This window comes from Spermophilus citellus (genome assembly GCF_964194105.1).
Source record: "Spermophilus citellus genome assembly, chromosome: 3".
In the NCBI taxonomy this organism is placed as follows: domain Eukaryota; kingdom Metazoa; phylum Chordata; class Mammalia; order Rodentia; family Sciuridae; genus Spermophilus; species Spermophilus citellus.
The window spans coordinates 86056447-86083634 of NC_138184.1; the positions used below are offsets into that span (position 1 = coordinate 86056447).

The following is a 27188-nucleotide window of genomic DNA, read 5'->3' on the forward strand; positions in this document are numbered from 1 at the left end:
TTCATTTATGAAACCATATTTATGATAGCATATCATCTTTATTAATTCTTTTGTTGCCTGAATTAAATTTTGCTCTCAGAGGTAGAGGGTTAGAAGAGAGAATTGCTTCCTTGAAGAGCATTATGTTGACGATGAGTCTCATGCCTCATAAAGGCAAAGCGAGATCCACTTAGGGCTCTTAGCATCATTCTATGTATTTGGACGTATTTTCTAATTTAGTTCTGAAGTACTTGGCATTTGATGGCAGATTGTATTAAGCAGCACGTGGCATGCATCCTAATCAGGAAAATGTGAGTGAAGTCATCCAGAAGGCTGGACTGTGTTTGACAAGGACGCTTGCTTGGCGCTGCTGCCTCAGCTTACATCACACTGGAAAATAATTGCTAACGTTTCTTATGATAATCATTCCCCGACCACGGACACGAAGGACCCCAGATTGGTTGCCTGCACTAGGCATGAGTTGAAATATTTGTCTGGGGAGCCTTTGGAGTCCGAAGCACAGTGCTCAGGTTGTGGCCTTGTTCTCTCATACCTACTCCAGAGTAGGAGAGCCATCTTGTCTTTTGTTCAAGATTCCATTCCAGAGGAGAATAACAATGGTATTTTACAAGCAGGATGAATAGTTATAAAGTTGAAAGTTCATAAAATGAATATCTTATTTAAATTTTATTGCTCACTTTCAATCTTTAAAACTCTATTTCCTTCTTGAAGAAGTTTAGAAAAATAGCTCATGGAGACCATGAGTGATACAATCAAAAGAATCCATTGTTAAGGTTATATCGTTGTTAAGAATTACTGACTGAGCACTTGCTCTGTGCTAAATGTCTAGTTGGTGCTGGACGTAGAGATGAATGAAATATGACATCTGTCTCATGGATTACACCCCTTGTGGTTCTTGAGTGTGACTTAGCAATATAAAGGTGGTTTTCTCCAGATTGGGATGGATGGATGTTCCTAAGACCTTCTCAATGAACTTGGTGAATTCTGTAGTGATAAAAAATTGTATAAATAAACATTGAAATGTTTTTGTGCATGTTTTAATATTAAAATGATATCCATAATTGATATCATTGCAGGTATGTTGCTTATAATGAATAATAATAAATGTAATTCTCCTCACTTATAGTGAAAACCATGAAGCACCTCCATAGATCTGTAGGATTTCTCAAGACAGAGCAAAAAGTCTTCCAGCTTAGAGGCCTGTGAGGGTCTGATATTCAATAAAACCATGGCAGGTTTTTCTGCAGAAAGTATTTCTTAGAATGTTATCACTTTTTAGAGAAACTAAGAGTGCTTTTGGATCTCTAGTGGTCTGGAAGGGAGTGACAAAGTTATAAAAAGTATGTACAGGGAAAGTTAACAGTCAGCTACAGGTAAGGTAGTCAGATCACCACTGGGGACACCAAGGAAGGATTTTGGAGTCAGACAAACCTCAGGCAAGTTACTCATTCAGTTTCCCATTTGGAAACCGGGACAACACCTACCTTTGTAAGTAATGTGCCTTGCACGTGGCTGGGGCTCTGTACTCTCCTCCCTCATCTCCCACGCCTACCACTTATGGGGTTGCTTAGTTGTCAGGCAAAGCCTGTGGCAGGGCAGTGCAGATGAAAGCAGCAGGCCCACCAGAGGGAGCTCCGTGTGGAAAGGCAGCCCGGGGTCCGGGCCGGCTGGGGCATTGGTAACCTTGAGCAGGTGTGGGAGCCATGCTTGTAGCGATAGCAGTCCCCGTGTCTTCACAGGATTCATTTTCCTGAGGATTGTTTTGAAAAGATGCGCTCAGAATAGAAAGGATTGGGCCAGTTTAGCTTCCAGGCAGAACAAGTGCAGTAATGAACGGGAACCGCTGACTCATGGTGAGGTGCGGAAGCCTTTGTAACGAGAAGCCTTCCTGGAGAGGCTGGCACCATGTCCCAGATGTCTCCTGTCTGCACTCACACTAGTGTAGTTTTTGTATGCCAGTGATGTTTGTATAATTTTCTAATTTTTAAAGAAACTAATTAGTATTCTTGAGGCTCTGAGCAAGTTTATAAAACCATTACATTTGAAGTGTATTTATGATGTTCATTGCCTTTCTTCTCATTTGGATTTTCAGTTAAACTTTTATTTAGGGCCCAATTTTTCTAATGGCTTCCCTGGTTATTAATGTGAAAGTTCCTTCCTGTTGCACCATCCCTCATTCACTGGAGGATGTAAACTGCAAGTTGACTGTTGCATTTATTTGACCTGCACAGATGGAGATGGCTTTGGGTTTTTTGTGCCAGAAGAATCACAGAGTAAATATTGCCCAGCCAGCAACTAGGTTTATTAGTGTTAAAAACCAGTGTGATTCTCCATTAGCCATGGTTTGTCTTTATCACCAAAGTGAAAACAGTACTGCCATAGAGCGGGCTGTGTGCTTCCCACACATTCAGACAGTTGCAGCCGATGATGTTGTTTTGGAAGAGAGGAACAGAAAGGGGCCCACAGAAATGGCCTATATGAGTTCGAATTTCAGTCCCACAGAAAATAGTTCACTGTTTCCAAATTCACATAGCACTTTAAACTAGACTAACACAATATTATAGAGAACTTTGCTTTTAATCCAGTGCATAGATGAATATGATTTATTAATTTACCCAACACTTCAGTCTTCTGTATAAGGCACTGTGTTAGAGAGTGGCCTTTGTAAGTAACATCAATTATTGAGTCTTAGAGATGAGTCCTTCTAATGGATGCAAAGTTACTCTTCAAAGCATTCCCTTGGTGTCTTCTTAATTTCCAGGGCAAACCCCTTGTAGACAGACAAAGGAAAGCGCCAGGTCAGCCTACATTCCATTGATCACATTCCAAGCTGGGAACTCCAGAGGAGGAAGAGGGTTACAGTTTGTAAAAATGAGGCGTCAAGTCTTAGGAGGTGTGTCCCAGGCCAGAGCAGCTGTGCAGTGATCCGGCTTCCAGTCACCACTCCTGGGTCCTGCTCAGGAACTGTGCCTACAACAAGGGACAATTGACTGGGCCTGACCCCAATTCTAAACCCAGCTTTCTTTAGATCTTTGCAGGTTAGGACTCTGGCCTAGGCTCTACCTACTCTACCTACAGGTGGCCTCTGCACTTGGTTTGTGAACTCTTTTCTCACCTTCACAATAAGTTTTAAAATGCATATTGGAAATGACATGAAAAAAAAAATACTTCCTGAGTAGCATTCCTTCTGTGAGCCCCCTCCCTCACTTGCTGTGCCCTTTCCCCCTTTCCTGGTCTTTGCTCATGGGCTCAAGTGCTTTGCCTTGTGCCCATTTTAGGTTTTATTGAAGTTATGGCCACATGCTGAGGACTATGGTTAGACCCTTACGTCTGCCTTCAGTGTGGCCTTCAAAACCCTGGGGGGCCGAGGCCCCCTGTTGGCTCCCAGCCTTTCATTTGCAAGGTGAGCCCTTGATCTAGCCAGGGAGGTGCAGTGTGAGTGTGCTGTGCTCATTCCCTTCCAGGGACTACAGTAGCAGTCCCTCTTTCCCTCCCATCCAGAGTCCCACCTACTAGAAGAACCTCACCAGCTGTTCCGAGATGCCCTGTCTGAGCTTTTGCAGTACACAGGACCTGCACTTCACACTTGGATGTTGTGGTTACTGCCTGGCATTGTGGCCTAACCAGACGGCAGCAGTCAGGAGGCAGGAAGTGGGCAGTTAGAGCTGAGTAACACTAAGCTCTCCTGTGCCTGCAACTCTTTTTCAGCCCCAAAGGTTTGAAGAGGTTTTCACACATTAGGGAACATAAGAATCCACAGGATTAAAATAGGGATCATCGGCCCACCCAGAGCTTCTGATTCAGTGTGTTTGGGCAGGGCCTGAGAACTGTAGTCTGCGGTGTGCCCATAGCTGCTGTGGCTGCTGCTCTGGACCACCTTTTGAGCAGTCTGTGGTGGAGATTTAAAAAGCACAGGCTTTGAAGGCCACCTGTCCAGGTTTCAGTCCTGGTTCCAGAACTTGAGAGCTGGGTAAAGGTTTGCCCTCTCTCTAGCTTCACTTCGTTGTAGGTACAACAAGTGAAATCTTTCACTCACCTTATAGAATTGTGGGGGTCAGATAGATGGTGCATTATTACAGGGTCGAGCATGTAGGAGAACTTTGTGAATATCAGCCGCTATTAATAACCATTTTTGACAGGAATTGGGAAAAGATATGAGAGTACACTGATACAGGACTGAGACCCCTGGGCTGTGCCTCGGGCTGCTGTGGCTGCCTTGTTACCTGTGTGATTTGGGGCAAGTTATTTAAAATTATTGAAGCCTCAGTTTTATGCAGTTTCTTAATGCATAAAATGAAGATAATAGTATTTTTCTGTCTCCCTGTTGGTGGTTTGAGATTCAAATGGAGTGATATTTGGAGAGAATTTGAGTGAAAGGCTGGATGTTATGAACAGTATGTATCAAACACTGTCAAGCAGCTCTCAGTGATGCCATGGTATACTATGTCATGTGATTAAAGGTGGCCAGGCCTCAGGGGTGAGGAGACTTTAGGGGTGGACTATCTGTCATACACCAAAGGCTCTGGTTATATACTGCAATTTTTAGGCCCCCCCCCTTCAAACTGTCATTTATTTCAGTGATCTGGCCTTAGTAACATTCTGCCTGCCTACCCTCTTCCAAGCCTTTGTCCACCTCACTTGGGGCTAAGCTAGAAGTCACTATTCAAATCAAAAGAAAATTGATAACCAAGCTGGTTTAATATCCTGTGTTAATTAAGTCTGTAGACTTACAGGTAGTTTTATATTATAAGCAGCTCACTTGTAATATTTTCATTTTAAAATAATGTTTAAGCTCCTTTAAATTTTAAAGAATTCATGTCATAGTTTACAGCCAGTTTTCTCCCAAAGCATAGATTTAATAATAACTCTTTCTCCTGGGGACTGTATAAACGTGGGTAATTGTAGAGTGTTTGGAGACTGCATGCGCTCCTTATTACAAGGCGCGGTGAGAGTATGAGAGGAGAATGTGCAGATGCATAGTCATTATCTCCTCCTTGACCCACCACTCGGGCAGTGGGCACCCCTCTTCATTTATGTAACTGTCCACCAGTTCTCTGTGGTCACAGCTCTTATCCTTTCCTAGCACTGGGACAGAGACTAAAGAGATCTCTGAAGCAAAGCAGAGCCGCATTCTGCTCACTCCGCAAAGCAGAGCTGGCTTCCTTTATGGGCCCTGCACCTTCTGCATGGTAGAGACGAAGTGGGGAGGGAGGCAGTTGAGAGATGTCTGGGTGACTTTTGCCTGGTTTTCCCCTGGGAACACTTTTGCTCCCTAGGTTCCTTTCAGGCTTAGGTCACAATAGGTGTTGGTTCAGCTTTGCTCTGGTCCTTTGTAGACATCTGCCCACATCACAAAGCCTGCATTTGGCACAGCCTGCATGATTGGCACTGCCTCCCCGGGAAGAGTCCAGTCCTGGAACAGCGGGGGCTGCAGGTGCACTGGCACGTGGTGGGGAGCTCATACAGGCCTGGCCTACCCAGAGCCTGGCGACACTCAGCAGCACCGTCTCGTCCCTGAAATATCTTGGCCTTGTGGGCTTGTCACTCCAATTAAAACTTACACATGAAAGCAGCCCAGGCTGCTCCTCCCTCTGTGCTGAGTGTGTGTGTGCTGTGCCAGAAGCATGTCATGGAAACTGTTGGGGGGCACGTTTCAGGGACCTGTGCTCATTCAGGGAGCCAGCTCTTCAGTACTTGCATCTTGCTGGTCGCTGCTGCTAAGTGCACCTGAGAGGCGAGGTTCTGTTTGCCAACAGAAAGTCACCTTTGGGACGGTGGTGAAAGTCATTTTCCACATGTTCACAGATATGGCCGTGTTACCAAGCCTCACACTATGACTTATCTCTGGCAAGGACTTACAAAATAGTCTCTCTGGCTGATTGTCAAAAATTACATCATATCGGAGTAAACTGCTTTTAAATCAGACATCCATTATTCATGTATATTAACTGCTTTTTTATTTTTTTATTGGCTGTTTTGTGTATGATTTACTCTTTTCTCACTAGCTCCCTCTCCCTCCTCAATTGTCCATCTTTCTCATCCCTTTTTTAAAATCTTAGCTCATCTGTGAATTTACAGAAGCTTTCACTTAGCTTTCTGTGTGAGCACTGATACATAGATACTGCATTTTTTGTAGTTAAATTTCACATTTCTCTGGATCATAGTTACATTGAATTAGAATCTCACTTTTAGTGGTTTACATGAGTAGATTCTACCCCAAAGATTTATAGGCCTTTATCTTTTATATGTTTTGTACTTTTTTTTTTAGATGAGTGTTCCTAGTCTCATACTTCAAGACTGGAATGAAACTTTACTTGCAACTCAGGAAGCAGCTCCATGCCTTGCCACTGGTGGACAGCTGATTGACTTAACATTCCATTTGTATTCGTGAAGCCTGTCTTTACTACAAGGCAGTGTGGCACCTGCCTGTACTGGACAGGTCCACACAGGTGTGCAGGGCTTATGCATCTGTGCATTCTTTTATCAGTTGTATACTGAGTCCCTCTCGTGTGCAAGGCATGGTGCAGGTATCCAGAGAAGTGTTCATTCACACAGTATGGTGTGAACATGAAGCATGCCCTGTGTGTCTGCCATCTTTGTGATCATGGTACATTTTCCTTGTTTTATAGTATTTTCGTTGTTGTTTATGGTGTTTGATTGCTTGGAACAATGACTAGAGACTGGAGAGTGTTTACTCTGCTGAACCCCCAAACCAGTGTTATGTGTTATTTTTGTTGGAAGGAGCCAGGATTTGTCTACTTCTAGCACATTTACTTGAGTCTGTTCAGTACTCCTTCCAGCACATCAGAATGTTTTTCTGGAATTGTTTTCTGTTTCCCAAAAGTACTTCCTTTGGAAGGTGGTGGTTGTTGTTGTTTTAGTGAGGATCTGTTGGCCTCAAGTGCTCTCAGTGTTTTAATCCAAAAACATTTTTATTTCATCTTTAAAAGGTAATCTTCCTGTCTTTTATAGTTCAGGTTCACAGATACTTTCCCTTAGTCTTTTTTTTTTTTTTTTTTTTTTTTTTTGGTGCTGGGGATTGAACCCAGGGCCTTGTGCATGCAAGGCAAGCACTCAGCCAACTGAGCTGTATCCCCAGCCCTCCCTTAGTCTTTTGAAGACACTGGTTGTGCTGCTGAGAAGGTGGCTGCCAGCATACCTCTCAGACCCTTTTAGGATTTTTTTCTTCCTCTTGATGCTTTTAATATTATCTCTTTGTTTTTAGTTTTCTGTGATTTTACCCCAGTGTCTCTAGGTATGGATTTATTTTTAATTTATCTTCTTTGGAAGATAAATTTCTTGTGTTTCCTTCCTTTCCATTGCAGAAAATTCCCAGCCATTTTTCCTGTTGAAATTTCCTCTCATTTCTCTCTGGAGCTCAGGTCAGATGAGTGCTGGACACTGCTTGCTCCTCTTTTCCATCTCTCTCTGTTTCATTCTGGGTAATTCCTCATATCAGTCTTCAGTTCACAGATTCCCTCTTGGACTCATCCTTCTTCTTGTTTATATCATCCATTGACTGTAATTTCTATGATTTGTTTTTGAAACCTACTTAATAAGTTTTGCTAAGTTACATTCTCTCCCTCTTTTATCTATCAACATTTTTGACATGCTTGTTTTGTTCTTTATTTGAAAAATACCTAATATGCTTGGAAGTCTAATTGAGCTTGTTTTTTAAATATTTATTTTTTAGTTATAGGTGGACACATTATTTTATTTTCATGTGGTGTTGAGGTTCGAACCCAGTGCCTCACGCATGCTAGGCGAGCAGTCTACCTCTGAGCCACAACCCCAACCCTAATTGAGCTTGGTTTTGTTTCTCTCACTTAGGATAAATTGCTTTTTTCTGGTTTCGGAATTTTTTTTTTTAACTGTGAGCTAATCTTTGGCTGATCTTGATTTATAGGTCTCTAAGAGGTCTGGGTGGAGGTTGTCCTCCTGAGAAGATTCTGCCAGGTACTGGAACCATATCACTGAACTGAAAATACTTGAATCACTAGGCTTGGGTTCTCCTGGCCATGCAGATGGTGTGAATTCCGCCTGAACTCATGTGAGGGCACACATGTGATCACAGCTTGAGTTTTGTCCACCCTGAGCTGAAGCTGAGGTGGACAGATTTCCATAAGGTGAGCTCTCTCCACCAGTAGATAGATTTTTTTTTTTTCCTCCTTGCTTGCTTTTATCTAAGTGCCTAAAAAGGCTAGGCTTTATGGAGAACATTTTCCTTTGTGTTGGCCAGACCCTTGGTCTTCCATTTCACCAGCTGTTCGGGCTCCTGACACTGGTATGCGTCCCTGGCCTAACGTTCACTCACCTTTCTGATTTTCAGTGCTCTCGTCACTTTTGGCTCCTCTGAATTTCCTTAATTTCTTATGAGTTAAACAGAATGTCTGAAGGCCTGTCTGATAACAGGTAGAATCGTATCCTGTTTTTCAGCGTTGTTTTCTAGGCATGTTAGTTTGCCATCTTGTAAGCAGTGGAATCTCGGGACTGGATGCAGTTTCAGTTTCCTAGAATGTAGATATGATGACCAGGTATCTGTGCAGCCTCCCTCTCTTTGGGGAAGGGTGAAGCAGTTTCTTTGTACAAGCCAAATATCTGGGCATGGAAAAATGTGTTAAGCATTAAAAAGAATGTTAATCTTTATTGGGTTCCTAACTGAGGGTGATTTCGGTGTTTGGCTGGTATGGAGTCCCAGTTATCTCCAAATGCCAATGCAAGTACTTAACAAGATGCAGAGAAGGTGTAACTAATATAGTACCTGGCACATCCTGGGCCCTTGCTGCATGCTGCAGGAATGAATGAATGATAGGAGTTCCACTCCAAAGGAGTTACTTAGAGTCTTAAGTCTTGTAGAATGTTCTCCAGTGTGTGGTGCAGTGTTTGTAACAGAGCTGCACCTGACCTAACTTCAGAGTCTCCTTGGGGACTCTCCCATCCTCCATGTTTTAAGACTTGGAAGAAGATAATGCATGGTTCAAGATGGCCCCGTGAGAACACCAGATGAAGCATGTAGACAGTAAATACCTCCCACCCTGACAAGAGGGGAGAACTCTGCGTGCTGAGGGCTTCTTCAAGAAGAGAGCACAGAGTACACTTGCGTGGGTGGGAAAAGAGAACATGAGGTTTACTGGCTCTGTGCTCCAGAATTTGGCTTCTGATCATGACTTTTCCCCCCAGAAGAGCAAAATATATGTGGTAGTGATGGAGGAGAGCTTTCAGGGAGCAGAAAGGAAGAGAGGTAGACCATGTTGTCTCTAAGGCTGTCCATCAGGTCTTCTTCCTCTGCCTTTTAGCCTCTGTTCTGCTTCAGTTCATCCAGTGTCTCCTGACCTTTGGCTTTGTTACTTCCTTTTATAAAATGATAGTGGACAAATTTAATTCGCAAAGCTTTTAAAATGCTTCAGTCTCATGAGGAAGTCACCTGCCCACTCCTGACCTGCTTGGAGAGGCTGTGCTGGGGTTCTGAGGTGGTCTTGGTGCTACTTGGTGCTGGCTGGTTGTAGGTCTAATGCCTTTCACTATTTTGGTAAACTTGAAAAAAAACATGCACGGAGTTCCCTTCTTTGTTCATCAGAATTCTAGGCTGACAGGGCTCCATAATTTCTTCTGGATGCAAGTGCTCATATTCACTTTTGAGGGTAATGTCAGTCCCAGATTTAGGAAGAGTTTGCAGTGCCAAACCCCCTTCTTGCTGAGTGAAGAAGGAACTGGCCTGCCTTGGACTTACCCCATTACAATGATAGTGGCCATTTCCCATCCCTTTCCATTACGGTTTGGAAAGTAACATCTGGGCACCCCAGAGGATCCAGGTCACATAGGGAGGATGCGGGCCCGCTCAGGACAGCTGCTGATGCTTCCCAGATGTTGGGCCTCGGGTTGTTGCCTCCCTTCTGAGTGTACTGCCCCTGCTGCTTGAGGCACCAGCTGCTAGGATACAACTATTCGGTGGGTCAGTGGGTCTCCACAGAGAGGTGGTCCTGGGTATAGAGGAGCAGGACAGCTGGTGGCCGGCAGCAGCTGGCAGAGGCGCAGACTCTTTCATCTGGCAGCAGACTGAAGCTCCTGCACGTCATCTGCCATCCCTGTTCATTCCAGTGCGTATTGCATAAAAAGTGACTAAGAAATATTTTTGACTTGCTGTTGAATGAATTATAGCATTATATGTGTTTTATCTTAAAAATTCAGAAACAACCCAAATATTCACTAATATAGAATTATATATGCCGAGAGAAATTCTGTGTAGCCATTTAAAATAAGATCTGACTGTAGTTGCTGACAAGTGAAAAAACAAATTGTAAAATAATAATCCGTGCAGAGAAGAAAGTTTTTGGACACATATAAAAAAGAGAGATATACAACATTGATATATAAAAGTCTAAAAGTATATATACCAAACTGTTAAAAGTGGTTTTCCCTGAGAGATGGATATACAAAAGACTGCCACTTTGTTTTATTAAGTAATTCTGTTATGTTAGAATTTGATTCAAGATGTAGCATATTTGAAATCAGAAAAAGAAATTTAGAAATAGATTTCAGAGAAATAAGAATAATTGATAAAAATTGAAAGTTAAGTTTCTAAGGCTGGGATTTATCAGAAATAATTCAAGATCTCTAAGGGGAAAAACACCATAAATAGAGGAATTTCTGCCCAAGTTCCTTCTGAAGACAATGCTTTCAACCACACTGTGCCTTCTAGGTCTAGTGGAAGCCAGAGAGCAAGGAAACATGCCCAGGGTCTGTGATGACATTCTGCATTTCCTGTAGGTAACACCAGTCTCAGCATGGTTTAGCTGTTTTGGATAATTCTTTTTTTTTCCTTTTCTTTTTTTAGTTGTGGTTGGACCTTTATTTTATTTATTTATATGTGGTACCGAGGATCGAACCCAGTGCCTCACACATGCTAGGCAAGTGCCCTACCACTGAGCCACCACCCCAGCCCTGTTTGGATAATCCTTAAAGAAACATCTGATGCCAGTAAAAAATTTGCTCTGTGATCACTGCTTAAGTCCTCCCATAATATACACTTGGTACTTAAAAGAAAAAAATCCCCAACAATATCTGTTGACTTGGTGGCCACCAGCACAGCGCTTTCTTCAAGATTGGGGAGGTCTGGGTAGCTTTTTTCTTCTTTTCAGCATATCTGTACACCCTGAGAATGAGTCAAGTGAGATGGGTTGAGATGCACCCAACTAGGGCAATAAAGAGAAAAATTAGTCTAATGCATGGTCTTAACAAGAGAGAGTGCGAGCATGAATAATTAATCTCACTAGTCTGTGGTAGTCAGATAAAATGAAGTCCCATTTGCTCAACCTTATTAAAAGAGAGAGAGTGTGGAGGGAGGGAGGGAGCCATGGTAAAGGTCGTTAAGGGACTTGTAACGTGGAAGAACCGCCTTTGAGACGGTAATGTGTTTTCTAATCTCTGTGGTCTTTAACTAAACGCAATGATAAAGGTACTCTTCGGGTAGTTCTGATTCCTTGAATTATTGAACATTTTAGAAAATGCTTGACTCTTGACTGCTGACTTAGATGTTTTCATGATGAATTTGCAGAGAGTCTTTTTGAATCACTCAGAGATGATTCATCCACTTGTCAAAAAAAAAAAAACTTCTAGAAAAAGTAAAGACATATGAATTGACTCCATATCAGATTTCCAGGCTTGCATTTACCTTGTTTATTTTACTGACTGAAGACCCACCTTCCTGCTATGGAAGTTGAAGTGTTTTAAAAACAAAATTATTCCAAAATATCGAAAACTCTGTTGATGAGTATTGCTTCTTTTAATTATACATATTTGTGTGTGTGTGTGTGGTGCTGGGGATTGAACCCAGGGCCTTGTGCATACAAGGCAAGCACTCTACCAACTGAGCTATATCCCCAGCCTTAATTATACATATTTTTAATTGAAACATAGTTGTTGTACATATTTATGGGGTACAGTGTGGCATTTCAGTTCACGTATACAATGTATAATGATTAAATCAGAGTAATGGCATATCCTTCAGTTCAGACATTTATCATTTCTTTGTGTTTTTAATACAAAGAAATGTTAGGGGGAAGAAATCTCTATTAGGAGCCAGGCATGGCAGCACATGCTGAGGCCGAGTCAGGAATGCAAATTTGTGGCCAGCCTGGGCAACTTAGCAAGGTCTTGTCTCAAAATAAAAAAATTTAGAAAGGGTTGGGATATAGCTCAGTGGTAAAGAACTCCTGGTTTTAATCCCCAGTTACCAGTGGGAAAAACTTCTTTTGGTCATTTTGAAATACTCACAGAATTAATACACACCACCAGGTTGCTGTTTTTAATTTTTTTCATTCACTTCAGGAGTTGATTTTATCTGATTTTTGGTTATTTGCTAAAGATAAAAAATTTCTAGATAGAATTATTTCTATGTTCTTATATGGAATAATAATCTTATTTTGGTTATTTTAGAATTGTTAATTTTTTCTGAGTCATAAACTTGTTTTTAACTGCATTTTAGTTTATTCTCTAGTCTTTATGGATTAAGAAGGCATTTTGAATTCTGAAATTGTCATCTCTCCTTCTAAATGCTGTTAGCAATGGTTAATTAGTATTGTGGTGATATTTCAACTATCAGGAATTTCCAAAGAGTAGCTTGTTAGAAATGTGTGCTGACAATGAAATTGATGGTTGTCAAAGTGGAGACTATTTAATTTATTATTAACTTCTCAATACCAACATAAAAATCTGCACATGGGTAAGTGATAAATGTATAGGTTAACAAGAAAAGAGCATGTCATTTCCATGTGTTGCTGACAGGAGAATTTCTATACGAAAGAATACAATTAAAACTTTTGAGTTTGGTGATTGATTTTAAAATATTTACCACATTATTAACAGAATAGATAGTATGGTCAGAAGTTGGTATGTGTTCACATTAGTGAGGCAGCTTTTGAACTGAATTTTGGGGCAAGGACTGTGTCCCCAGCACCTGCCACAGTGATCTATATTTAGCATTTAATGTTTGTCAAATTAAGTTGAATTGAATTGCTAAGGTTTGTTGTTGTTGTTGTTTAAGCAAAAGACTTGATCTTTGGGGGAGATTCTTGTGAATCATCCTTTACCCCTATCCCACCCCAACTTTGCAGGGGAGAAGGCACAGAAGTGTTCCAGAATGACAGATGCCCTGTCTAGAGAGCTCAGGCATCTTCTTATTTGCTTCCATACCTTACAAAAGAGAGCTCCCCAAAGCAACAAGGGGGAGTTGGAAGAAGGTTTGGGTTTGGGTTTGCAGTTCAGTCCAAAGGAACCATCTGAGGGTTAAGTACAGGCTTCATCCTCCTGATGCTTGTACCGTCCATGCTTTTACCTTATGTGGTGCAAGTACAGGAAGAGAACCCAAGCTGGATCCCTGCAAGCTTCCCCATCACTTGTTCAAGTTCCCATTACTTCTAAATCAGAAGCAATCTATGACCCTTAGTTTCCGTCCTTCATTTGCTGTTGAAGAATTGGGAAACGTGGGCTGGGGATATAGCTTAGTGGTGGAGCACCTGCCTTCCATGCACAGAATATCTAAAATTAGGATTCCTAATGTTCCCACTTGGCATTTCTCTCTCTGTCCCATGAATTTGCACTTGGCCTGAGCTACTCTTTGGATTTTCCTCTCTTCTTTTCTTTGCATTTCCTGTTGTTTTTTCTATTGGCCCTACCCCTCTCCTTTGAATAACCTGAAAGTGGTCAGGAGATGAAGCAGCAAACCACCTTCTTCAACAGGACCTGAGTGGAATGCTCATGCCCTGAACAGTGGTGAAGGGATGTGATCTGAGGCACTGAGTACCCGCATGTTTTTCTTCCTCTTTCAGATCCTCGTGTACAGCCTGGAAGCTGAACGCTGCCTCTCAAAGCTGGGTAACACACTCGGTGACTTCACTTGTGTCAACCTCAGGGACAGCCCTCCCAACCTTATGGTCAGTGGCAACATGGATAGGAGGTAGGTTTGAGTTGGACTGCAGTTTTGGCAGAGGCCTGGCCCCCAGCCTCCAGGGTGGCGGTTGGTGTGTGCTCTCACTCTTCTGTTCTCACCCTGTAGCTTTGCCCACCTGAGTTCTGACCCATCAGATCCATGGTCTTGACAGAGACCCCAGGTTTGTATTAGGTAATAGTTGGATCTCACTTCGCCTCTGCTTCATTTTTGAAGCACCGTGGGACGGCTTTCTTTTCAGCCAGTTGGTGGACACAGTTGGTGGAAGGTCCAGCAAGACCACTTGGAATATCCTTTGTCCCCCTGCTGCAAAATTTCTTTGGCATTTAAAAGCTCACTTTCTAATATTAAAAACAATAACCTAAGGGATGAATCATGTTCAACAAAACAGGGTTGCCTGCCAAATGATGTCAAGAGTGTGTTTCAGAGCACTATGGTGTCCCTCTGGTGATGGGGGAGAAAAGAGACTTGATGTGAACAGATTCCAGTTTCTATTTAGCTGATTAGCAGCCTTCTCTTTAACACATTGGCTTAGAGAGTCGGATTTTCCTGGTAACGGGTCCAGTGCCAGCCCCGGACGCTCCAGGAACCATCAGCACGAAAGGATTAAAGTGTTTGAAAGACCCTCTGAGTCCAAATTTTAGGTTTTTCCTGTTCCCCGCTCCCTCTCCCCCCTGTCCTTTCTTTTCCTTTTCTTTCAGCCTTTTTTTTTTTTTTTTTTTTTTTTGGCTGGTTATCTGCTGTGTCTGATCCAGTACCCTGAAGAGAGGTAGTGTGGCTGGAGGCCAGGGTCTGCTGGTGCCCCTCCCCTGGGCCCGGCCCCGGGCTGCAGGTGGTGGGCTGCTCAGTGGTGGGCATCAGCTCATGAGGCAGGCGCTCCTCCTTGTCAAATCACAGACCTCTGTACCACCAGTGCAATAGCTTGCAAAAATAATTATTTTATTAAATAATATTTTCAGTTCCCAACCTTCACCCATCTAGTTTCCCACCTCCAGTTTAGAGCAAAAAATGATGTGTGTACGCTTCATTGGAAAACCATATTCTTGTCATTTTGTTTTTCTCAAGGTCTCTGAAAGGGGTTGATATTTTGATGCTTAAGCATTGAACTCTTGAGTTCAGTGTGTGTCCAGTTTTTCTCTTTAAAATCTAGTCTTGTTAAGTAGCCCCTACACGTGGCTCAGCAAATGAAACAAATCAGATTGCTCCAAGCTATCTCATAGAATCTTCACACAGGAACCAAGTAGCTACTTGTTTTCAAAAGAGCAAATATAGAGGGCTTTTGGGGACATCCAAATGGAAAGGCTTGGGATTGTAGATTAAGCCCCAGATTTGTTTGCAGTGTGAGCATTTAGGTGTTGAGCCACAGTGAGACTCACGGGAAACCCAAATGGTATTGCAGAGAAGAGACCTCTGCTTGTGCATAGTGTAGCTCAGTTAGCTCCAAGAAAATGGTGAAAGCAGACTGTCCTGACCATGGTGAGCTGCACATCAGCTTGTCAGTCAGGAGTCCTTCGTGTACCTGGTAAAGCTGCCTTATCATGCATCCACTGCCAGAAGAAGAGTCACATGTATAGTATGAAAGGCCTCTCTGGTCAGTTTGAAGCTCAAATCTGACCATGCTAAATAAATTTCGTTAGTAAACTGGTGTTGCATTAAAAAAAAAAAAAATCCCTCTGTCCCTAGGGATGAAAAAGAATGGTGACTAAGAACTTGGACTGGGTATCCAGCGCAGCATTTAGACAGGGCCAGTCCTAGGGCTGTTTGACCACTGCCCTGCATCAGGGGCTGGCCTTCACATGTAAGAAAGCGCTATGAATCAGAATCTTAAGTCTTCAACAAGCACTTGAAATACAGGATTAAAAATACTTTGTTTTGGGCTGGAGATGTGGCTCAAGCGGTAGTGCGCTCGCCTGGCGTGCGTGCAGCCCAGGTTTGATCCTCAGCACCACATACAAACAAGGATGTTGTGTCCGCCAAATACTAAAAAGAATTTTATTATTTATTTTTTAGTTTTCGGCGGACACAACATCCTTGTTTGTATGTGGTGCTGAGGATCGAACTCGGGCCGCACGCACGCCAGGCAAGCGTGCTACCGCTTGAGCCACAACCCCAGCCCTCTCTCTCTCTCTCTCTCTCAAAAAAAAATACTTTGTTTTGGGGCTAGGGCTGAGGCTCAGTGGTGGAGCACTTACCTAGCTCGATTCTCAGCACCACATAAAAATTGATAAATAAAATAAAAGCATTGTGTCCTCCTATAACTAAAAAAATTTTTTTAAAAAGTACTTTGTTTTCAAATAAAAATTGTACATTTGTAAAAAGGAAGGAATGCGTCTTCTAAAGGTGGTAGAGGCTTAAGATCTCTACAGGTTTAAGATCTCAATGGACATGCACACCAAAGTTCCAGTGCTCGTGTTTTATTTCAGAAGGAACAAGGATCAGATGCTGTGAGAACTATGTCCTTGGCTGTCACTAGTGACTGATGTGATTTTCAGAACCCCTGGAACCTCCCTGTTTTATTTAAAAATCTAATTGCCTCTGCATTCTCTTAGTACTGTGTAAAGAACTTGAGAATGAAATGGACTCTAGAGATACATAAAACTGTCTGTGGTTAAGGCAAAACTAAAGAAAGTCATTCTTTAAAAGTAAGAAAAGCAGTTTGAGTAGTTTACAAAACTTGGATGGGGTTTTATAAATTTGTTGTTGTTGTTTGTTTTTGTTTTGGGGGTAGGGAGGGGAAATAGGCTAGTTATTTCTTCATTTTTAATTTAAGCCTATCACCCTTTCCAGAAAGAAAGCACAGGGTAAATAGAGTCTGATGGGGAGGGTAAGAGAGTGATTGGGCTGAAACTGAGTCGCTGTTAGATTGTGCTTTTTTTTCTTGCTGGGAGAGAAGACCTGCACCATGAGGAGGGCAGGCGGTGTGAGTCTGCAGTGTTATCAGCCAGGAGAAGTGAGTTTTTCCAAAGGCATAGTGCATCTTTTCTTGCAGGTGCGGGCTGTTAGATGTCAAGCAGACAGTGTGTCTGGCTATTGACCACAGTGTCTGTCTTGGATTCGATGGTGTCTAACACTGTTTGTCTGTCTATATTGATCCTAGCACGTTCACATCTGTGAAACCAGGGCATGTCATTCCAGTGGCATCACGAACAGCTGACAGCATTTTCAAACATTACGTAAGATAGTGGTCCTTTTTACAACCCCTGGTGTGAACATATATATTTATTCACTGAAGGCAAAAATGAATTAATACCTTAGGAATTAGGATATTTATTAGAAGCTTGAATGGGTACCAAGAACAAATAGATCACTTTGGTGGTGGTAATTGTGATTTTAGTTTGAACTCTGTTTGGGATTCATTGAGATTTAGGGTCTATAAATTTATGTCTTCCACCAAATTTGGAAAGCTTTCAATTATTATTTTCTCCTGTAGTTTCTCTGCACTAATTTCTTTCTCAAATAAAAATTCTCCTTCAGGAACTTGAGTGATGAGTGTGAGATCTTTTGATCTTGCCCAGCAGGTCACCATCGCTCTGCTCATTTGCTTTCCCACACTGCCCTCTGTTCTTCAGAGTTTATGATTTCTACTGGTCATCCTCAGGGTCACTGATTGTTTCCTCTGTCATCTTCATTCTGCTGTCAAGCCCATCCAGAGAGATTTTATTTCAGATTTTGTATTTTCTGATTCAAAACTTCCATTTGGTTCTTTTTTCATCTTGCCATTTCTCTACTGAGAGTGTCACTTTTACTCATTTTACTGTTATGGAATAGGGTTATAGTAGGGGCTTTTAAGTTATGATTCCCCAAGTCTTGGTTACCTTAGGTTGACATCTGTTACTTGTTTTTTCCTTTGAAAGTGGATTACATTTTCCTGTTTCTTTTTGTGTGTGATGTGTCAGGTATTTTGAATTGTATTCTGGACATTGTGAATGTTGCATATTTTGGATCCTGTTACATAATCCTCTGGAGAATTTTTTTTAATAGGCAGTCACCCCAATTAGGTTCAGACTGCACATATTGTGTGTGGTGGTGAATTCAATGTCAGCTCAATTTCCAGAACCTTTGCTCTGTGGTTTTTGTTGGTCTTGGACATTGCTATGTAGGGGTTCGTTTGAGGCTTGGCAGTGGTTTAATCTTAGTTGAGGTCTTACAGGCTTCACGGATACACCTTGGGTCTGTCCTGGATGCTCAGGAATAAGACTGGGACTCACGTGGTTCTCGAACAAGATTATGGAATCTGCTTTTTCAGTTTCCTTTTCTCCTGGTCCTTAAGCTTTCCAGTCCTCAGGGGCTCCTTTCCCTGGTCCTATAATCAGAAGACAGGGTTTCTGTAAGAGTTTTCCCTGCCTGCATCACCCCACCACCCCACTCTGACTGGGGACTGTGCTTGCGGCAAAGCCATAAAAGAGCATAAGAAACCCCATAAACACTCCCACCCTCCTCTTGTGGACTTCAGGGGCCCCTTTGGTTGGTTCCTGTAGTCAGAAAGATGTAGTTTCTGTTGGAATTTTAGCTCCTGCTGCGCCACATGGTTTTCCTGTGGGAGCTACTCAGGGCAAGCAGCAGGAGATCGGGCAAGGTTGGGGAACACCTCCCATGCCAGCTGTGCCCCCGCTGTGACTCTCCTTCACAGTCCGGGGGCTTGAGTTTGTTCCTAGCAGCCACAGGTGTTTGTTTTTCCTCCATGGGTTGAGCAGTGGTGGGCTCACTCTGTCTTGGCCAGAATCAGGACTCCCACTTTCTTGTAAATGATTTAAATAAACAAGTAGTTGACAGGCAAGGGCTGTGTTAAATGAAATGCCTTCCTATTCTCTGGCCCTCAGTCTTCTCATCTGTGATCTGCTCCTTCTCCCAGTGAAAGCAGGGATCTAGGATGGAGCTTACTAGAGCAAAAGTTGGCGCTAAGGGCTTTGATCAGAGTGAAAGCTGTTACTTGCTTAAGGCAACATTCGTTGAACCAACAGATCCCACACTCTCCTCTCCTAGTATTCAGATAGAATTAACATACCATATAATTCAGAGATTTAAATAGCACCAAATAGTGGGTTTTGTGAGTTCACAAGGTAGGCAGCCATCAGCACCATCAATTTTGAAACATGTTCACAGAAACCCTGTACCCATTAGCATCACTGCCCATCTCCCCCAACGCCTGCAGCTCTGAGCAACCACTAGTCTCATCTGTTTCTGCATGGATTTTTCTTTCCTGGACATTTTGTACAAGGAATGGTATATGATCTTTTACGATTAGCTTCCTGCTCAGCATGCTGTTTTCAAGAGAAGCCCAGTTTATAGCATGTACCAGCACATCATTCCTTTTTATGGCCAAATAATATCCCACTGTTTAGTTAGACCACATTTTGCTTATCCATTCATTAGTTAATGGACATTTGGGTTGTTTACACCTTTTGGTTATTATGTTTACTGCTGTTACCATATTCATTTTTAAGAGTTCATGTGGACATGTTTTCGATACTCTTTGCTCTGTATACCTGGGAGTGGACTTGAAGTGTATGGTAACTCCACGTTTCACTATTGATAAATTAGCAGACTCTCTTCTAAAGTGGCCACACCATTTTAGACACCTGCCAACACTGTAAGCAGACTCCGTTTTCTCTATCCTCACCAGCACTTAATGTTGTTGTCTGGAGTCGTCCTAATGAGTGTGAAGTGCTGCCTCCTTGTGGTTTTGATGTGGCTCCCCTATGCTAGTGGTGTTGGACATTCTTTCAGGTGCTTATTGCCCGTTCGTGTCTCTTCTTTGGAGAGTTGTCTATCCCTCTTCTTTGGAGAGTTGTCTATTCAAATCCATTTTTAGCTGAATTATTTTTTTTAAATTGTTGAGTTGTTTACATATTTTTTTCTAGATACAAATCCTTTGTCAGATATATGATTTGCAAATGTTCTCATTCTGTGGGCTGTCTTTCTTTCCTCTTTCTTGAGCACAGAAGTTTTTAATATTGATGAAGCTTGATCTATTTTTTTGTTCCTTGGGCTTTGGTGTCATTAACCTAGGGTCACAAAGATTTGCTGCTGTGTTTGTTCGTAGTTCTGGCTCTTACTCTCAGGTGTGCAGTTCTGTAGCAGGTGTGGGGCAGGGGTTCCTCCTCATTCTCTTGCATGTGGACATCTAACTGGTCTAGCACCATTTGTTGAAAACTGTTCTTCCCATTGAATTTTCTTAGCCCCTATTCTTGAAAGTTTGACCACAAATTTAAAGGTTTATTCTAAACTCTCATTTCTGTTCCATTGAGCTATGTCCACATTTGCCAGCACCACACTGCCTTGATTATGTACAGTTTTTGATTTTAATATACTACTTATTACACAGTAAGCTTCCAAATGTCAGGCATGCTGCACAGCATCGTTGTAAATGAAAGTCAAAAACTTGTTTTAGAGTCTTTATGTACAACATGGATATACAAAATAGTCATAAAAGTTTTAAAATTTAAAAAATAGTCATAAAAGTTTTAAAATTTAAAAAATGGCAGTGCTTCCAACTTGGGATCATGTGCCTTATTGTTTTGACATGACATCCATGACCCTCATTGCCACAGGCAGTATCTTGGGCCGGCTTGTCATGGGTCACAGAATTTGAGGATTAACAGAGTTCTTCAAGACCATCTAAGGAAATGAAGGTCCAGAAAAGTTCAGGGACCTGTCCACATGACATGTTATTCTTGACAATGCTGATTTTATGTTCTGTATATAGAGAACTCTAAACATCAGAGACCCAGCTTTAAAACACAGAAAGCACTAGCCTAGTCGGAAAAAATTGGGCAGGTCAGCCTGAAAATACGTACTCTTCTAGGCGCTATTTAAAATGAATCATTTCATTGAAGGCCATCATAAGTGCTGTGCAGATAAAACCATTGATTTTGGTATGTAAGGTTATATTTTAAAATCCTCTTTTAATAGCTCAGGTTCAGTAAGATCAAACAGAATCATGTATTGATTTCTTTTTAAAAAATATACACCAGTTTTCTCAGTTAATTTGGTCATAAGCAAAAGAGCCTGTTTTAATGCTTTGTTGTTTATTTCCTCTATTTTCTGGATGGAAATATAGCAGAAGGTCGGGTCCTTCTTAATGAAACTGCTGAGCCAGAGTCTGAGTAGGCTTCAGCCTTGCCACCAAATAAACAATTTACCTTATTATCATATGGGACTATTTAATCCAGACCAATAGGAAGTGAGCCCTGACTTGTGGCCCCCAATTAAAGAGCCTCTCAGCTTCCTTCCTGCCTGACAAATAGAAAGTTGTGGTGGCTTGTGGTCCGCCGCCTGCTGCTTGAGAGTGCGCAAGTGGGGCATCAGCATCACATTCGCTCCATCTGCAAGTGTTATAATAAGTTATTCAAAGCTCTTAACACAGGACCAACCAGAGCGTGCCTCCCTCTCAGTTCCAGCACGTTTTCCTGCCCATCAGATGGATGCTCCTCTGCTGGAGTCTTTGGAAGGTTCTGGTGTCTTTTGTTTTAATTGGCGGGCTAGCGCCGGCTCCTATGGTGTGATTTTCATTAGAGAGGGGCTGCAGAGAGGGAGTGTTGGAACAGTCCTCCAGCCCAACCATGAATATTAAACATAATACAATTACAGCTTTCCGACCAATTATTTTTCTTTTCAGTGGGCAAAGTTGATGAAATACTCGCTAGATAGAGGTTTGCAGTATCTACTGTTGGCTTCTTTTTGTCCCTGGAATCGGTTGTCCTGGCATATCTTTGTGCCCATTTGCTGTGCTACCTGTTTCCCAGCGGCAAGTGTTCGATTTGAACGCTGAGGTTGCAGACTGTGCCAAGGTTCGCTGCATTTCAACTTGGTGCTGCACGCTGTCAGATGTTCGAGGCCGATACCTGCTTCTTAATGTGAATTTGATGGCTTGGGTGGACTCAGTACACCGAGGTGTGTGCTATTTTTGCGGACAAGAAGCCAGAGTGATGTCCCTCTAAGGAGTTGTTAGAGAAAATACTACTTTTTTCCTGTAGGGAGAAGTTCAAGTCTGTTTTGGCCCACTGTTGTTTTCCTGGGTGATATCAAAGACACTGCTGCTGTATCTTTTGGTGCATTTGTTTATTTTGTTTGGAGCCGTCCATGCTGGTGTCTAAATACAATAGGAAAACAGATGGCAAACTTTGAACTTCTGGACCAAATTTGTGTTTGCCTTTGTCTCCTTAACAGCCAAACTGTAAATTATGGAGTATAAATATTCAACAGAGGAGCTCTTTATGAAAATCACCACACCAAAAATAGACCCTTAGTAACCAAACACACACTGAGAAGTACTGGGCTAAATGCCCCCCCCCCCATCCTTAGCAGGGTCCCACTGTGGTCCAGAAGCGGGCCTCTCACCCAGCACTTTTGCTTGTCCTTCTTCGCCCCTAAAGTCTTAGTCCTCCTACCTGCACAAGCACAGAGATGGGTGTCCCTGAAGCTGAAGAGAGAGAAGGATCTTTGTTTTCAAAGCATACTTCAAGCTCTCTCTGGTCTTTCTAGTCCCAGATCCTCCATCGGAGACACAGACTGAGCAGACTGAATGGCATCCCACAGCGGGAGGCCCCTAGTGGTCTGCACCCCCACTGCTTCCTCATGGCTAGACACGAAGTAATGCCTCTGCCTCTGGCTCTAAGACCATATTTTTTTCAACATCCTGCTTCCACTTAACATTACCTAAGAAATTAATTATTAAACATTATGACACACAACATACAAATGAGGGTGTATATAAGGTATATGCATAATGTCAAGAACAGAGACTGCGCATAACTAGAACCCTCGAAGACCTGGTTCCCTCCTGGTTGTGGATGAGTTCTTGTTTTTTTAAACCACATGACAGTGTCAAGAATCAAAAGCAGAAGCCTCTTTGTGGCTCTCATTCTTCCACTGCCACACCTCTTCTCCAGGATAACTGCCATTAACATTTCCAGTATGTCCTTCCAGAATTTTTAGTTGCTTATAAACAGCATGAACTTTCAAGTTGAATTTAAAAGCACAAAGTGGCATTGAGGAGGTCAGTCTTCTATGCACCCCTTTTCCTGGCCAGCATAGTCAGCCTCCTCAGTTGACCGTTGTCCTCCAGGTGTCATCCTTACAGTGGCATAGGTGTGTGTCCCCCCAGTACGCTCATTCAGGGTGGGGAGGGGAGCATACTGGAGGCTGCGCCTGTTGGTGATGTAGATCTGCCTGTCTCTCACGCCCCATGTGAACTAGCATAGGGATGCCCCGAATTGCTCAACCAGCATTCATTGGATGTCCTGGCTGATTGTGCCACCCACATCCAGTCATTCAAATCAGTGACTTTAATGTCCTTTCTAGTTTTTCCTGTCAGCCTGATTCTCATCCTTAATAGGTAATGTTCCCCCCTCAGGGTGCTTTGAAGAGCTTTGTTTTTTCTCACTTTTAAAAAGCATCCTTTGGGGGATGTATTTCAGTTTATTCTGATTACTTCAGTATCAGTGTGTATGACTTACTCCTGGGAAAACAGCAGCCATTAACTCTTTGAGGGCTGCTTCTTTGCCTTACAGTCTCTGCTCTTCTGGAACTTAGTTGGGACTTGTGTGGCTCCACCCCTTCTATCCTTCACATCTCAACTCCTCATTCACATTTTCCATCTCTTTATCCCTTGTGCTCCCTTCTTGGTAATCTCTCCAAATTTGTCCTCTAATCCAGATGCTCTAATCTCATGAATTTAATTTAATTTTAATATCTTCACATAATATAGAAGTTTTGTAGGGCTTTTTTTAAAAGAAGGAACCTTGGTACTCTTCAGTCCCCAGCTGGGAGTAAGCCTAGGACTTAAGAGTCCTGCTAATTCTAAGCAGGAAGTGTGAATCAGGCAGTATAGCGATACCAGATTTCAAACTATATTGCAGAGCGATAGTAACAAAAACAGCATGGTACTGGTACCAAAATAGGCGGGTGGATCAATGGTACAGAATAAAGGACACAGAAACCAATCCACAAAATTACAACTATTTTATATTCTATAAAGGGGCTAAAAGCATGCAATGGAGGAAGGATAGCATCTTCAACAAATGGTGCTGGGAAAACTGGAAATCCATATGCAACAAAATGAAACTGAATCCCTTTCTCTCACCATGCACAAAAGTTAACTCAAAATGGATCAAGGAGCTTGATATCAAATCAGAGACTCTGCATCTGATAGAAGAAAAAGTTGGCTCCGATCTACAGATTGTGGGGTCGGGCTCCAAATTCCTTAATAGGACACCCATAGCACAAGAGTTAAAAACAAGAGTCAACAAATGGGACTTACTCAAACTAAAAAGTTTTTTCTCAGCAAGAGAAACAATAAGAGAGGTAAATAGGGAGCCTACATCCTGGGAACAAATCTTTACTCCTCACACTTCAGATAGAGCCCTAATATCCAGAGTATACAAAGAACTCAAAAAATTAAACAATAAGAAAACAAATAACCCACTCAACAAATGGGCCAAGGACCTGAACAGACACTTCTCAGAGGCGGATATACAATCAATCAACAAGTACATGAAAAAATGCTCACCATCTCTAGCAGTCAGAGAAATACAAATCAAAACCACCCTAAGATACCATCTCACTCCAGTAAGATTGGCAGCCATTATGAAGTCAAACAACAAGTGCTGGCGAGGATGTGGGGAAAAGGGTGCACTTGTACATTGCTGGTGGGACTGCAAATTGGTGCGGCCAATTTGGAAAGCAGTATAGAGATTCCTGGGAAAGCTGGGAATGGAACCACCATCTGACCCAGCTATTGCCCTTCTCGGACTATTCCCTGAAGACCTTAAAAGAGCGTACTATAGGGATACTGCTACATCGATGTTCATAGCAGCACAATTCACAATAGCTAGACTGTGGAACCAACTTAGATGCCCTTCAATAGATGAATGGATTAAGAAATGTGGCATTTATACACAATGGAGTATTACTCAGCACTAAAAAATGACAAAATCATGGAATTTGCAGGGAAATGGATGGCATTAGAGCAGATTATGCTAAGTGAAGCTAGCCAATCCCTAAAAAACAAATGCCAAATGTCTTCTTTGATATAAGGAGAACAACTAAAAACAGAGCAGGGAGGAAGAGCATGAGAAAAAGATTAACATTAAACAGGGACGAGAGGTGGGAGGGAAAGGGAGAGAGAAGGGAAATTGCATGGAAATGGAAGGAGACCCTCATTATTATACAAAATTACATATAAGAGGATGTGAGGGGAAAGGGGAAAAAAACAAGGGAGAGAAATGAATTACAGTAGATGGGGTAGAGAGAGAAGAGGGGATGGGTGGGGAGAGGGGATAGTAGGGGATAGGAAAGGTAGCAGAATACAACAGTCACTAATATGGCAATATGTGAAAACGTGGATGTGTAATCGATGTGATTCTGCAATCTGTATACGGGGTAAAAATGGGAGTTCATAACCCACTTGAATCAAATGTATGAAATATGATATGTCAAGAGCTTTGTAATGTTTTGAACAACCAATAAAAGAAAAGAAAAAAAAAGAGTCCTGCTTTCTGTGGTGACTCTGGCCCATCGGTCTTGACATGCACCACACCAGTGCCTCACCCCCTCCCATAGGCAGCTCCAGGTACCCCCCATCTAGGTGTCAGCATGGCCCAGGGAAGCTGCTGTGTGGGTGAGCTCAGCACTGTTTTAAGCCCCCATTATTAAGCGATTTGTAGTGGAAGGGTCCACAAGTTGTCTGAAGTGGAGACCCCATTTTTGCAACTAAACACAGTGCTGTGGCTAATGGCCCGTGTAGATGTACTCTACATGTGTCTGCTGTTTGGCTGGGTGGTGTTTGCGTAGGATTTGGGTAGTCTGTGTTTGTGTTGGGAGCATTCCCAAGCCCCAGCCTTACTCAAAGGATCTTAGGGGACAAGTGGTTGTGCACGATAGTTTTTCGTTTACAGTAAACTTGAATTTTTTTCTTTGAAGCTTTTCATATCCTTGCCTTCATTTTAATATTGGGTTATCAGTTTTTACTATTAATTTGAAGGAGGGTGGCCCTCTGTTATATATATTTTCCTCAGTTTATTGGTCTCTCCCTCCAGTATGGGAAAAAGTTAAAATACTTTTATGTATAGTTATAAATCTTTTTCTGGCTTCTGGGTTTTATGATGTTTAGAATAGTCATCCCTATTCCAAATAGTTTCAGTGTAATTGTGCCTAACTTGTTAAGTCCTCTGTAATTTATTTTGGTGTAACTTATGTCCTCCAGCCCCAAGTTGAGACAGTAGAGTATTTTTGCCTTTAACTGCTTTTAGAAAAGTGGAATCTTTTTTGATCACATTTTTAAAAATAGTGGTTATTTATACATTATACAGCCATTGATTTGGGCATGTTTGAATTATTACTGAATTCTCTGGGACTATCATATCTATTTATAAATTTGCCCGATTTGTTCCAATATTGTACCTTACATGTTCTATCATTATCTACTTTTGCCTTACACTCTCTTTCCTGCTAGGAATGGGTGTTAGAGGTCAGGCTTCTTTCCGGCACCCAGGGAAATGACCGTGTGGTTTTTCTTTTGACGGTGCTGCAGCAAGTGTGCTAGTGGGTATCCAGGATGAGGCCCCCTCCGTGGAGAGTGAGGTACCGTGTGGCCACGCCCATGTCCCTGCTTTCCCAGGAGTGTGGAGCTTCTCTTCCTTTTCCAGGCTGGGGGTCAGTTTGGGTGATTTTTTTCCCCTTAGAAATCTGGAGATTTAAGAAAATTAAGTCAAAAAAGTAGAAAACCTAACCAGATTATAATGACCAAGGAAAATGAATTACAAACCTGCCCCATCTGTAAGAAAGAAATTAGGTTCGTGCAGCTTTGGGTTCCCCCCAGTTGAGCTTTACCACACCTTAGTACACCTTGCCCTGAAACCTGCCTTTTCTGGTATTGAAATGCAGCCTGCCAGCTTTGTCACCTGCACACATGCTCACAGGCCACCTGTGACGAGTCTCACCTCTGAAAGGGAGGTGTGCCTGTGGCCCCATCGGACATGCTGGCTGCTCTGGCTGCCAGGCCCTGGCTGAGGGGTCGTCCGCCCTCCTGCTCGCTGCAGCTGTGTGGGCATCTCGCCGTCCCTTTGATGCTTTGCTGTATTTTCTTTCATAGGTTCTCCTTAGGGAGTTCACTTTTGTCCTTTCCTGTTAAAAATTAAAAATCGAATCGTCATGCCTTCAAACTTTGCAGGAAACTAAACTTAGAATTTTTAGTTCAAAACAATCCCCTCCCCCACTGAACTCTGCAAATTAGTGTGTGTGT

General features: G+C 42.4%; 2 protein-coding genes across 2 annotated transcripts in view; one reads left to right on the top strand and one right to left on the bottom strand.

Annotated features, from left to right (window-relative positions):
• The window catches only part of FBXW8 (F-box and WD repeat domain containing 8), a 113818-nt gene that overhangs the window by 80839 nt on the left and 5791 nt on the right, over positions 1 to 27188 (top strand). Inside the window, exon 8 of the mRNA XM_081287984.1 lies at positions 13827 to 13954. Coding sequence (XP_081144110.1) covers positions 13827 to 13954 — 128 coding nt within the window. The remainder of the gene's footprint in view (positions 1 to 13826; positions 13955 to 27188) is intronic.
• TESC (tescalcin) overlaps positions 25221 to 27188 on the bottom strand; it is a 50989-nt gene continuing 49021 nt past the window's right edge. The window contains exon 9 of the transcript XR_014021265.1: positions 25221 to 27070. The gene's annotated coding sequence lies outside the window, so the exon portion shown is untranslated. The remainder of the gene's footprint in view (positions 27071 to 27188) is intronic.